Source organism: Perissodus microlepis, chromosome 8, assembly GCF_051167445.1.
Source record: "Perissodus microlepis isolate ML-2025 ecotype Zambia chromosome 8, ASM5116744v1, whole genome shotgun sequence".
Classification (NCBI taxonomy): domain Eukaryota; kingdom Metazoa; phylum Chordata; class Actinopteri; order Cichliformes; family Cichlidae; genus Perissodus; species Perissodus microlepis.
This window is the reverse complement of record NC_140468.1, coordinates 8,849,385-8,863,556: the sequence shown is the minus strand read 5'-3', so window position 1 is coordinate 8,863,556 and position 14,172 is coordinate 8,849,385. Positions and strand designations below refer to the sequence as shown.

Genomic DNA, 14,172 nt, shown 5'->3' with positions numbered 1-14,172 from the left:
GCGGAGGAGGAGGAGGAGGAGGCTCGTGCCCGTCCCCTCGGCAGCAGCAGCAGCCTGAGAAGCAGCACCCCTCTTTCTCCCTGACCCCCGCACACACACTAACACACACACACACACACACTAACACACACACACACACACACACTGAATAACAATAAAACAGCTCAGCATAGGTATGCACACCTGTTCTACAACAGTTACTGTCCATCACTCGAATCATGAAGGGTGTACGCCCCCAGGATCTGAATTTTTTGAGGTTCATGCACTTTATTATTATTTTTTTTTTAACTTAAAGTCCTGCAGAGAGGACGTTTGTACTTTTTCTTACCTTACTGGATTCGTTTTCTTTTGATTTCAGTAGATCTGTTCATTACAGTTTAGGTTTTCTTATAAATATGTTCGATTTTGGTTTAGTTTTCACGAGTTTTCAGTACTAATTTTCCTTTTCCTTCGTTATGTAATGGGTAGCACGGCTTATATTTTGTCAGGGGTAGCAGATGTGACGTTCAGAACTGAACGGTACACCAGTACAAACACAGACCGGGGGGTATACTCTCCCAGTATACCTCCCAGTCTCACTAAACACAGGCACCAACATCTCCTCAAACTGGTTATGCTGACAAACATTTTCAGAAAAAGGCATTTATGGAAAATATTATATTTTTGATGGTACACAACAATAATCAATCACAATAACTAATGACAACATAGAAATAAATAAAAAGTAAAACTGCCAAATAATAGCCAGTAAAAATACTAGAAAAAAAGTTGTGCATGATTTAATGTAATACTTAAAATTAAAACTTTAAAGATAGGTATTCTGAAAAATGACCTTTGTGACTGACAGATGATCAGACATGACATTACTGTGACTGAAGCAACTGAAAACAGCAGTATTCATCCTATACAGCAGGGTATCTGAGTCCCAGCCTCTAAGATAAGCTTAAGGGGACATGAGATGATTAATGGGATACGAACTGCAAAAATCTAAGCTTTTATCAACACTTTTATTCCTACATCTGATCCTTTAATCGGAGACGTTTAAAGGGAAATAGCTCCTAAATGTCTGAAACATTGCTTTCATAAGAAGTCGCAAGCCATACATGTTGGAAATCACTGGTTTACTCTGAGCTGTGTATTCTATACATGTATATAAAAATAACCTTGAAGTGGGCTGTAGCTGTCAAATAAAAAAGTGTTTCATATGCAGGTGTTAAATCAGTATAAATCAGTAATATAAGCACCTCACAGCTGTGCATAAGTACAGTACTTGAATAAATGAACAAAGACCTTTCCATCACTGCTGATTGCATTTATTAATGATTGATATGTTGATGGCTTTTAATGTCAGGAAATGGTCACTTGATCCAGCCACCTATAGAGAGAAAAGCAGCAAAAATTTCCTATTCGAAAGGAGATTTTGGCCAATAGATTCAAAATTGACAGCTGGTTTTCTCTTTTCAGATCACAGTTTTACACAGATTATATTCATCAGTTAAGAATACACAGCCCTAAGATCTAAATTTAACATTGAGGTGCCTTTTAATTAGTATATGTATACATTCTAATTGCTTTTTCTTGGTAGTACTGTACTCATCCTCCAGTGGAAAACTCTCCTCTCCTCTCCTCTCCTCTCCTGTTCACACCCTTCGCTTTGAAGACTTTTGTCACTGAAATAATAAGATCGTGTGAGTGCTGCATTTGTCCTTTGTGGGTGGTTACGGCTGCTGCTGCTGCTCCAGCAGGAGAAATGTTACTGCTGAAGAAACAGATAGGTGCGAGGGTCTAAACTTAACTTGTTGTAAATCACACGCATGTTTGCGTCCACTCAAACACACACACACACACACACACACACACACACACACACACACACACACACACACACACACACACAGTGGCGACACAGTCTGTGTGCCCATGCATGCCTCAGCTTAAGCCTTTTGTCAGGCGGTGCTGGCCTCCCACCTGGTTTCTCTCCTCTCTCCAGTGTTATACACACAGTGTGTTTTTCCCTTGTAAGACCAAACTTATGATTGAGGCCGTGTGTGTACGTGTTTGTGTGTGTCCGAGCAGCAGGAATTGTAACGGTGCAGCAGTGCTGGTAATGGCTGGTCAGCTGGTATGGCGAGTATTCAGGGCGGGGGCAGTGCATTGTCCTCTCATAGCTCTAACAATGCCCCTCTGAGCAGGCCACACATCTACCAGTCACGGGCCTCTCGCTCGCTCTCTCTCTCTCTGACTTTCTCTCTCTGCTTTTCTTTCTGTCTGCCATATTTATTCAGGCCCATAGTGAAGTGTAAAGTGAGATGTGATAGCAGCTAGCGTCCCTGACCATTGACAGAAGCGTCAAGGTCAACGGGCTAATATTAGAGCTCGTGTCACTCATTGCCTCTCTGCAACCACATCACACCTTGCATGTTCATTATCGCGTTAAATAATTAATAAACACCTCGAATCTTGCATGTATTCACAAGTGCCACTCCTTTATGAATAATTAATGTTCAGCATCAGTTGTTAATGCACTGATTTTTAAACAAGTCTCATATATGAGAGACTGGGGGCTTGGTTAGTTTATGGGAATCAATGTATTTTTTAAGTATTTACAAAGCAAGAACTCCAACACTGCTGCATATTTTCTTATGTCTCACTGGGATTGAAGAATTTCAATCACCAATTAGAAATGACCATTTTTTCTCATTTTATTTGTTTTTTAATAACTGATTCGATCTGTTTAGTGTGTCTCAGCTTTTACAGCAATAAGAGTTATTGTGTCATATCGTTGTATGCATGATATATTTTACATTTTGAAAGAGCAGCTGCCTGGAATGAACTTTTTGAAAATGGTTTCTGATGTTTTACATGCAAACTATTTTATGAGGAAGGAAGCAAATAATAGGTTATTTACTTAACAATTTCAAAAAGTTGGTGTCATTTTTTTAAACAGTTTTCTCTTTTCTAAGTCTAAATTATTTTTAAAGAAATTGTCAACAGATTAATTAAACGAAACTCAAGCAATATAGTTCCTCTTCATTCCACAATGAGAAGGCCACGCCTGCTGCATTATCACTGATGGAAAGACACCCTCTTGTGGGCTTCTAATGTAAATGAAATCATTCAGTTAAAGCTCTACAAAGCACCCAGTTTGCCACCGAAAAATATGAAATTTGGAATCCAAATAAAATAAATCGAAAGAGGCAGATTATAAAAGTTAGCTGTAATTATGAGAACAGCTGTGGCAGCGTGATTGTTCTGTTACAGATTACATTGTCACAGAACAGTCACACTGTCACTGCTGGACTTAATTAATTAAATAGATCAACATGACGGTCAGCATGATTTGGTCACAGTTGGTTACCTGCAGTCACCAACAGAGAGCAGCAGAATACAGACGACGTGTAGGATGCTCTTAGCAGATTAAAAGTTTAGAAGCTGCCTCTGTGGGAGGGAGTACTCACTGTCTGAAGACAATACTCAACCTTGTTTGCATGGTCACATATTTTATATTTCTGCAGGTGTATTACCATTAAAAGGAGAAGATGCTTTTTTTAATGCAGTATGCAAACAAATATGAGTGTGCCATTAGAAACATAAACACAGGGGTGGAAACAAAGTATCTACATCTAGTCAGCACAGTTCTTTACTTCCAATATCTCCAATTTTGGCCAATATGTTTTATTTCTTGTCCATTTAATAATTTAGCCACCCAATTACTTTTCACTTTGCATTTTAACAGACAAAACATATCTATTTCTAATAAAGTATGTATTTTTTAATAGATTAAATCATCCAAGAAATTAAAGAGCATAAAAATATCTCCACTACTAATAACTGACAATGACAAGAATGATCCAATTATTCAGTAATACAACACCTTTATGGAGTCATGTTCAATTCAATTCATATAGGGCCAAATCACAACAATCACAATCACAACCAACACTTCAAACCTCTTTATAATGTTGGGTGAAGACCTACAATAAAGCTGTGTAATTATGACTTTTGAATGTAGTATTTTCACTTGCACATGAGTACTTTCTCTGTGTTGCAATGCTATTTTTGGTTAGGTACTCAGCTAAATACTTGACACTATAGCTCTAGTGGAAATTAAGAACTTGCATTTAGATACTGAACTGAAATACTATTTTTTCACTACTTAGCTCCATTTTATACAGCCCCAACATTAAAATGTCAGTGATTACCTGATGGATAATAAATGCTTTTACGTGATACTTCAAGAAGTTACTTTAATTTCACATATTTAAAAAAAGAAGAAGAAAGAAATTCAATAAAGTGGTGCCTTATTTTTCTTTCATACCACCCTGATCTTCACTTTCCCTTGTTTGTCTCTATCTCTGTCTTTCGTGTCTCGAATCCTGCAGCAGGACATCACCTGCTCACCTGGTCGAGGGGTTCATGCTAATCTAAAGCCGATTAAGCTTCTTATCTACTCAGCGCTGGTTATGTGCTTTGGTCCAACAAAAATACAGCACAGAGTTGGCTTCTTTGCCGTTCCTGCTGACTCTTCACAGCACTCCCTCACATCTGCTCTAACAACACCACACCGGCTTTAATATCATGGCTCGTAATTCCTCATGGCTAAAGTTTTGAGAACATGTGGCTTTCGATTCAGATACACACGTTATTAGCGGATTTAGTTTCAACAGGATGGATAAAGAGTACCTTACAGGTTATTATTTACCAATATATCAACCAAAGAGATCAAAGGATTTTCCGACTTGCGCCCTCTGAAGTCAAACCTCATTTTAGAGTAGGTTTAAGTCACAAAAAGTGCATAAAACCAAAGAAAAGAACAACTGAGAGTAACATTTGTTGCATGTTTCTTGAGAATGCATCCCGTGCATAGCTCCTCCTCAAGCACACACACATACTGTACACACATGTCCTTACACTGGACATGTGAAAAGTCATCCCATGGCCATGTGAAAGCAGTAATACCTTAATAGGCCTTATCCTATTGGCTTAATAAGGAACCCAGTGGCACTCACAGCATGCCTCATGACTCAAGGTCGAGACAACACAACACCATCATTGCACTGCTGTATGTCGTCTCTAATATCCTTTATTCGCGTATACAGTCAGCATAATCTCTCCTCTACACAGTCACACAAAGCCAAGAAAATTATTTGGAAAAAAGAAAAACAACTTTACATTGATTCAAATAAAAGATTCAACTTAATTACATTCTTTTAAAAAAGTAATTTTTCATCTTTTCTACGTCATATACAAAGGTATATACTGTACATACACATATGTCAATATACAGATACTGAATGCTCTAGGGAAATATCAAAGAGGATCTGAGATTACAGTACAGGGGTCAGGAACCAAGATTTAGCTGCCAATTTCAGGCCACAGGTTTGGAGTCACCCCATGTTTCTGAACCTCCTGATTCCCATGCTCAGTCTTGATCCATGTGTTGCACTGTTCATGCATGACTGATTCATTTAATTGGAAATTATACTCCATCTCAGCTGCTTATCCAGTGAACTGGAGTATAAATGGAAGCAAGTCAGAGGGGTTAATTTGTCTGCTTTGACTATAAAGTAGCCTAGACGGGTTAGCAAAAATAAAACATTGCAAAACCTGAGTTAAATATCTTCAATCTGCACCATTGGGTTCCATGAGAGGGGGGGATTGCATAGCAACCACCATCCCTGCCAAACTACGTGACAGCAAAATAAAGGAGAAAATTACATGCTTTCAATACATATAACATTTACTTGATTTATAACTTTGCACTTTTTTTTGGAGAAAAAATGCACAAAGTGTCAGAAAGCAGAACTGTAAAACTAATTAAAAACATGCTGGTGCAAAAACAAACAAAAAAACCAAAAACCATGCTGGTGGTTGTTTTACTGGGGAAAACCAAAACTAAAAACCCATCCAGCTGCTATTTATCAAAGTATGAATATGTAATATGATCTTTTCACGTCCATTTCTAATGAGTTCATAACCAAATATATGAGTAGGCCTACAAAATAAATGCTGGTAGAAAAATCTCACATGTCTTTGATTTTCTCCTCAGGTGGGAGTGGGGTCAGTTTGTTCAGGTGGCGCTAGCTCAGCTCACTGTTTCAACCGCTGGCTCACCCTCCTCCACCTTGCTGCCTTTGCCCATGGACTTCATTTTGTCCATGATGTCAGTGAACGTCTCCTTCACTGTCTTCTCCAGGAGCCAGCCCTCGCTCTCGCTCTCTGGATCCTCCGGATTAGCAAGGTTACACAGGGAGCTGTAGACATACTGCATGCCCACAGTCACACCAGCCTGCAAGAAACAGGAACACAGATCTGATAAACTTAATGTGAAATGTAGCCATGCCACATGAAAGAAAACGTTTAAGAAGGGAATTTATTATACACTTGTGCTACAATAATTTGATTGAAATTCCAGTTTAATCAGAAAGATGGAAAAATGATATTATATGAAGGAAGACATTGCATTGAAGTTAAACAAATGTTGTTTGCGGTTTAGAACATAATATTATCAAGACAATTAGCTAATTATCAGAGGATATCTAGACAAAAATCTGTATTCTCATCATTACTGGAAGTTTTAAATCAGAGCTAAGGAAAAGCATCACCATTGCTCAGCTCCAAATTAACGGGCCTGTTCTACTCATCTATAGTTCCATATTTTATTCTTGGACTATACTTAAGTAACATTGCTTGTTTCAGCTAAAAATATATATTTTTTATCTTTTACTGGGTCTTGGTGCTGCATGATGCACGATTTTTTCTGATTGGCTGCCCTGCCCAAGCAGAAGATTGGAGTAATAGGCGGTGTTCACAGACTGCGCTGTTTGTGTGGGATGCCCACATTTGAATATCCCCTCTTTAAGACATCACACAAATCCAAAAGTATAAAAATGGAGCATTCAGTGCAGATGTGGGATGACCTCATTCTTATAATTCTGCTATGTAGTTGTCTTTAATTTGACAAACCAGGTATAATAGGTCCACTGTAATGCATCGGTTGTACGTAGTGAATTTTAGCACTCATGGATGCTAAAAATTTGCTGCAACATAACAATTCTGGTTACTTAAGCTGAAATGTAATTAATAATGCTCTTTCAGATAATTTAATAAATCCTTTAATTAAATTTTAAAGCAAAAATGGAAAATATCTGATGTTTTCCAGTGTAATAATATTAAATTCAGAACTTCAGTTTCACTAATAATTAAAAAAAATATCTTCACCTATTATTTTGAATATCTTCTAAATGCTTAGAAATGTTTGCATGGTTTTTATAAGTAGGACATGAAAAGATGATACAACTTTACATCTTTCAATAAATGTATCTGAGTCAGAAAGTGTGTAATATACTGTAAATATGTTGTGTTAAGGCAAATATTCAAGCAAGGAAAATGAAATTAGGAGCTTTTCTAAATTCTTGAAGTAATCTACAGCCTATAGGGCTAACATCTCATTAGGACAGTTAAGATCCAGTTACTGTAAATGGAGACATCAGATCAGGAGATCAGACTCCTGAAAATAAGTATTTCCTTGTCACCTCTTGCAGATTAACCCATATGTGTCGGCACAGAGATGCTTGCGTAACTCCTCTTTTAAATCTAGGATTCATCCGAGCGTGCATCTGATTAGCTGTGTTTTTACAACAAACAATTGTCTGCTGGATTTCTGGAGCAAAGATGTTATCTGTATGGCTCTATTTACTGTCTCCTCAAGGTGATGCAGGAACCCAAACAATTTATATCATCACTGTGGTTACTGGCTTCAAGGATTCACCTGTACATGTCTATTTGTTCTGCGTAATCATAAGCAGATAATTTGGCTTTACAAACAACAACAGATGTTGGCAGTGGAGGCCAAGGAGAAAGTTAAAGAGAGGAAAGAGGACACACATGGCTGTTACAGGATTTAGGTAGAAAGTAGCAGGTGAGAAACCGCAGGTGAGCTAAATCGTGCCAAAGGTGGCACAGGGTAACTCGATAGTAGGGCAGGAGAAAATATATTTAGGTAAAGAGGATAGCGGTGTTTGGGAAGGAGATGCAGTAAGTGGGTATTACTGATAGCGTGGGCAGACTGTGGAAAGAAGGGAAGAAGCAGGAATGGAGGAAACTGATGGAAGAAATGCCAACTAGGTCAAGGCTTTGCATGTTTATTCACCTGACTTCCTACTAGCTGGACATTAAAGACTTTCTCTCAATTTCAGTCATTTAACTGAAAATGATCTGAGGAAAAAATGCAGAACAATTTAAAAATGATTAAAATCTAGTCGGATACAGGTACAATATTTGTGACTTAAGAAGGCTGTTGTTACTTTTATCTGCTGAGAAGGGAAGCTGCGGACATTAATGTGTGCAGGAATGTTATAAGTTGGTGTCTATTGTTTTAGGCCCACTATGCAACTGGAGCAAATGTGATGAGGTAACTCAAGAATTTCAGTAAAAAATAAACTGAGAACTGATATTCCTTGAAGAAAAAATCAACATATTTAGTTCCAATTGTTCTTCCAAAGTGACTCTTGCAAACTGAAATGTATTGCTAGGCCTGTTGGAGACTGTCTAATCTACTGCATGGAAGTGAATTGGACTGAAGTCATAGGTTAAGGACAGAAGGGGAGGTTAACCAGTTGCCAGACCAACCAATTTGTCTTTGTTGATATTAAAAAAATGAGAAGTACTGCTAGAAAACACTTAGACACATAAATATCTCTGATTTGTCAGATCGAATAGGCTGAATTATCTGTATTATTTTTCTGAACATAACAATTTTCCAGACTATTTCTCATTTCAAATGAGGCTTTTCCCTGTTCAGAATTCTTGGGATGTTAAGCCCATTGGGAATATGGGAAAACATTGTCTGGTGCCCATTTTCCTATCAGTTGTTTCTATTGTAGGCTCCACCAACAGATTTCAAGGCTAGAGTAGTGCTCCAAAGAACTCTGTATTTCTGATTAAAATGACTAGCACACCTGCATAGCTTCAATTTAGCTATCAGCAAGGTTGTTGCTATTTCTAGATATTGATATGCCAAGACCAGCTGTTTGTATCTTCAAACAAGCCTTCCACCAGTGGACATGGAAATATATACTTTTCTGTAATAGGTGTGACACCAACAATATTTTGTGCATTAAGGTCACTTCTGCAATTGGGGTATTTAAAAAAACGCCCACTACAATTGAAACACTCAGCAGCTCTCAAGCAGTGCCTTCTATTGTTTATTTTCTTTCCATGTGAATAGATTAATGAGGACATACTGTTTGCAAAACCAATATTAGACAGAGACAATGTTGCAGTAGAAGACTTAATTAGACATTTATGCACGATCTCCATTCCTCCATGCAGTGGATAGTGCATGGGATTGTTCTAACTTTTAAATGAAGTTGAAAAGAGCTACATTTTCCAACTAAGAAGTGAACTTTGTTTCAGTTAATATTTTTAAGTAAGTCTGTGGCACTGACCTCCAGCATAGTGACCAGTATCACCAGGGCTCCGATGGTGTTCATCATGCCACCATAGTAGGACAGCAGGGCATCGCGGCATCCCCGCTTCCACACGTTGAGATCCTCTGTGTAGTGGTCATAACTGTAGTGGGCAGTGTTGTTGGTCATCTGTGCCTGAATGCAGGGTCTGGGGGAGCTGGGGTTACAGCAGCTGAAGGGCACTCCATCCATCAGATACTGGCCATCAACATTACTGCCAATGCGGCTAGGAAGAAGAGGAACAGTGAAGGGGAAGATGATGTTAAAGGCCAGGAATGGGCTGTTACTTGAATTAGCACGCCTGTGTTAGACTTCCCTTCGTTCAGATTTAACTGGAATCCATACATTACTCCAGGTCAAAAGTTGTTGTATTATACTTTGCAGTACAATCTTACCTTGACAATAAACAACATTAAATCAGCTATCCAACCTCCACAAAGCTAACTTGAATTGGCATTCAGTCGTCAGCTAAAATGTTCCATTATACACTGCTGTTTCAAACTATCTCAAGGAGTACATATTAAGGTCTGAACAACTGCGAGAAGCAAGAAGGCAGGCACTCAAACACTGAAATTAGAATCACTTCTCAGTCTGAGTAGCTGATCTTGACTATGTTTGAGAGTAGTAGGTCAATGGAAAGACAAGTGTAATTGGATCACAAAGAACTGGGGGGTGTCAGATATGTATCGGTTATTTCGAGAAATGTCACCACCTACTTGAGCTGTCTGAATTATGACCCAGACAACTTGTTGGTCAAAAGCACAGAGACTTTATGATGTAGAATAATTCTGGAGTTATTGTTACTAAGAAAGTTGGCAGTGAATGTGATATCTTGCATGCATAAGTACAACAAAAACCTGTAATGGCACCACAACAACACTGACCCCAAATGCTGCCCAATTAGAAAGCTCTAAAGCATAGCTGTTTCCTGTTTTCATGATAACGCTGTTGTCCTTAGTTTATGCTAATGTGAGCATCTCTGGCTACACTTTTTTTGACTGGCAGTGCTGTTACTGGAGTGCTGCCATGTCCTCTGCTGATTGGACAAGACACTGGTTCATGAAGGACAAGACACTGTAATCCTGGAGATTAAACACTAATTATGTCCCGGCACACAAAATTGTTTACAAAAAGTTAAGTGGTGCTGGTTGGCCGAGACATAAACAGCTTTCTCATAGGACTTGACTGTATCTTTTTCTGCAACCATTCACTAAAGTCCAGATCTTCACATATAAATGCCCCCAGATCTCTTCTCTGACCCCAAGAACACATCTCTGCTATGAACTATAGCAGTCACGTTTCTGCTATGGTAATCCTCAGTGGATGAAAGTAAGTATTACGCCTGATCTGATCTACCTTCATTTCAAATCCACTTATACTGAACTCTAACTTTTCACAGATCACCCCACCTCAGCAGCTTGGTGCACTTAGGTTCAACGGCAATCCAAACACATTGATTTTACTTCCACATTATACATTAAATATCTCTGCAACTTTTAAAGCCAACAATAAAGGATTTAACTTTTTTTTAAAAAAATCTCTGTCACTTACTCTTTGACTTCCTTTGAGCTGAAGTCCAGGTAGCGGTTGCTGACCCACTGAATCTCAAACCAATCTCTGTAGTTGTCATTTCCACAGCAACGAAACTCAATCTGCATCAAGTCCAGGGTCCTCTTCATGTAGCAGCGTCCCGGTGTGTCGGTGTCCTTGTAGTACCTCATGCCGTTCCTCAACCCTTCAGCCAGGGTGAACTGCATAGGGATTCTCATCAAGAAACACAGCACGGAAGTGACAAGCAGCAGGGCGTTGAATCCCACACAGAATACCAAGTAGGTCTTCAACATGGGCTTCCACTTTGCAAACTTATCAGGGTCCAGTGAGTCATAGCACACTTTGCCTCCAAAGACGTTGATGCTGCAGGCTATTAGACCCATGAGAATAAGCAGATTGGGCAAAAAGTGGCTTTCATTGTTGTCCATAAGTTCAGAGCGTTTTCGCAGCTCGATCTTGAAGAACAGACCCATGCTGAGGACCAACACGCCGGCCAACACAGCAAACCAGTACATGAACCAGACTGTCTGAGCCAACTTTACTCGCTTTTTCAGATCAAACTTAACTGGCAACAAAGCCATTCTTCAATCTGTGATGTGTCCTTGCTTGTAAAAAACACTGCAGGAGTTCCAAGATTTCCACTTCGGTTTAGATAAAGTTCTTGAATATGCCAACCTGCAGTTTCCTGTTTGTTTGTAATCAGTATGTCCTCTGGCTGGTCCGAAAGAACAGAAGAGTCAGCTCAGACTGTAATCCATCCTATGGCAAAAGAACCGCTATAAAGAACTCAGGAGAACAGCACTGGATCCTTATTTTAAAGGTTCTTCTGCACCATTGTGTCCTAAACTTCAGTGTTCAAAAGGGTTTATTTCTTCAAACCTTTACAGGAGAAGCTAATGTTGCGTTCTCTCAAAGACGTTGAGGATGGTCGGGGATCCTCATGATTAAACTCAAAGTTGCAGTACGTCATGCTAAGCCCCTGTAAGCAGCCTGATCCAATTTACAGAAGATGAGCCTGATCGTAAGCTGCTGCCAGGGGCCATAATTGGTTTGAGTGTTCATGTGGTCATGGTTGCCTTGATCAAACACATCAGGAGCAGCACAAGTTTCAGCAGATGGTTGACAAAGGTAATGGACATGACAGTAGGGCTAATGATAAAGCCTAATCAGTCATAGGTATGGGGTCCACAAGCTCAACACAAACCAGATGTCTTCACAACGAATCAAAAACACTGAGTTAATAAAGCCCCACTATGACTGTACTTTGGAAGTAATTGCTTAATAAATCAAGACCAAACTGTGACAAACTGGACAAATTAAAATTTTGCTTAAACATTATTAAACATGAAAATTCAGTGTTTGCAGCAAACTTTGTCTGGCAAGCTGATAAAAAATATTCTATTGCTTTCATTGATGTTCTTGTTGTCATTTGCAATCTTGGCAGTTAGAACCAACACAGTGTCTGGCACATACACGAGCCAGATACTTATGCTGATCAAAGCCAGGCCTTTCCCTGAACGGTCTATTCTTCTTTCTCCTTGTGGCTGGATGTGAGAGCTGCAGTGTTGCTAAATGTTTACCAAATGCAATTGGAAAACTGAACGCCCAACCTCCTGATGCTCTTTTCACATCTTTCATCAAACCTTTGTGCATGTTTAGCGCTGTCTCACTAACAATATTTATGTGTTATAATCATAAATTTGCAGTTGTCATAGACATGAATGTCATGCTAACACCAGGTATTCAATGATTTATTTAAACTGTTTGCCAAATGAATATTTCACAGCACTACTGGTTTATTCAGTAGTTTCTTATACTGCCTACAACCTGAGTTGAACGACTATATTTTTAGGAAGCAGCTGCCAAAAGCTCTTTCTTCTCTACCACATGCAGTAACTCTTGATAATGTGACATGTGTTTAGCAGAAAATACTCTTTATTGTGCTTTATTTCAAAGCTGGACTGTCCACTACATTTTATATTATCAGATATTTGCTGTGATTGTTTTAACTACATTTATTAAGCCATTTTATTTTATTTGCTTTATTAAATTTTAGGAGCCATTTAACTCTATATTGCCGATTTATTCTATTATCTTCCGTTTTTCCATAGCATTCTATTTTGTTTCTTTCTTATTTTTTGGATTTTTAAATGGCTTAGACTGTATTTTAAATAAAATAAAAACACAGATCTTTTCTTTTCTTACTATTTTTTTCCCCTCCTCCTTTATTTTGTGTAAGTTGCATTACCTTTGTGGGCAGGAATTTTAAAAGGCAGAGTCGGTAGAAAGCAGAGCCTGAACTATAACAGACTTAAAAATAAAAGATCTCAGACTTGGTGTCTTAATATTTTTGTGTAATAACAATTTACTTTCCGTTCCCTCTGCAAGAAAACCTATATAATCTCTCAAAAGATGCACATTTTACATTAACTGTAAACACTACTCCCATTTTTTTTTTCACATACTTCAATGCAAAAATTATTCAATATAAAAATGGTTGAATTAATTATACCTGAACTTTATGGTCATCAGAAAACACATTTTGAGAGCACATGAAAGCTCGAGCTCCTTCAGTGTTGGTCAAGTCTTACTGAAACTTTATCAGTAACTTAGCAAGAAGGGTATTTTCAACAGGGTGCTCTACTTTGTTCTTGGGTCAGTGACTAACCCATGTCCACAAACTTGTTTTTTAACTGCATATTACCTGTTCTTCAGTGCAGTATTTTTTTTCCTCTGCATGGGAGTTTATGACATAAACAGCTACACAAGGGAATACCTATTGAGTTCTCTGAAATATGGCTGGTGAGGTTTTCAAAGACATCCAAAGTTGGATCAGACCAGTTTGATTTCCTGCATTGCCCAGTAGTGAAAACATCCCTCGTGATATGGATGATGAAATTCCACAGCTAAACGCAGACCATAGATAATGATTGAGTATGTTTTGGCCCCTTTATACTCCCAGATCTTACTCTTCCTCCCCTTATGTACCATTTTTTATTTTGCAAAATGTCCTGAGTTAATCCCGATGCAGTATGAATTTCTGAATACTTCTTCTGTTTATACACCTCTTTATAAATGTGGTGAATAGACTCAAAACTTCATATAAGCTGTAAAAATCTGATAGCTATTGAATTGGAATAATCACATGAAA

General features: G+C 38.5%; 1 protein-coding gene across 1 annotated transcript; it reads right to left on the bottom strand.

The window, feature by feature from the left end:
• Positions 1-5,063: 5,063 nt before the first annotated feature.
• On the bottom strand, positions 5,064-12,401 carry prph2a (peripherin 2a (retinal degeneration, slow)). The gene is made up of 3 exons (XM_084937319.1): positions 11,022-12,401; positions 9,450-9,696; positions 5,064-6,289 (listed from the first exon to the last, which is right to left on the bottom strand). The coding sequence occupies exons 1-3, from the start codon at positions 11,600-11,602 to the stop codon at positions 6,086-6,088; spliced, it is 1,032 nt and encodes a 343-aa protein (XP_084793445.1). The 5' UTR covers positions 11,603-12,401; the 3' UTR covers positions 5,064-6,085.
• Positions 12,402-14,172: the final 1,771 nt, after the last annotated feature.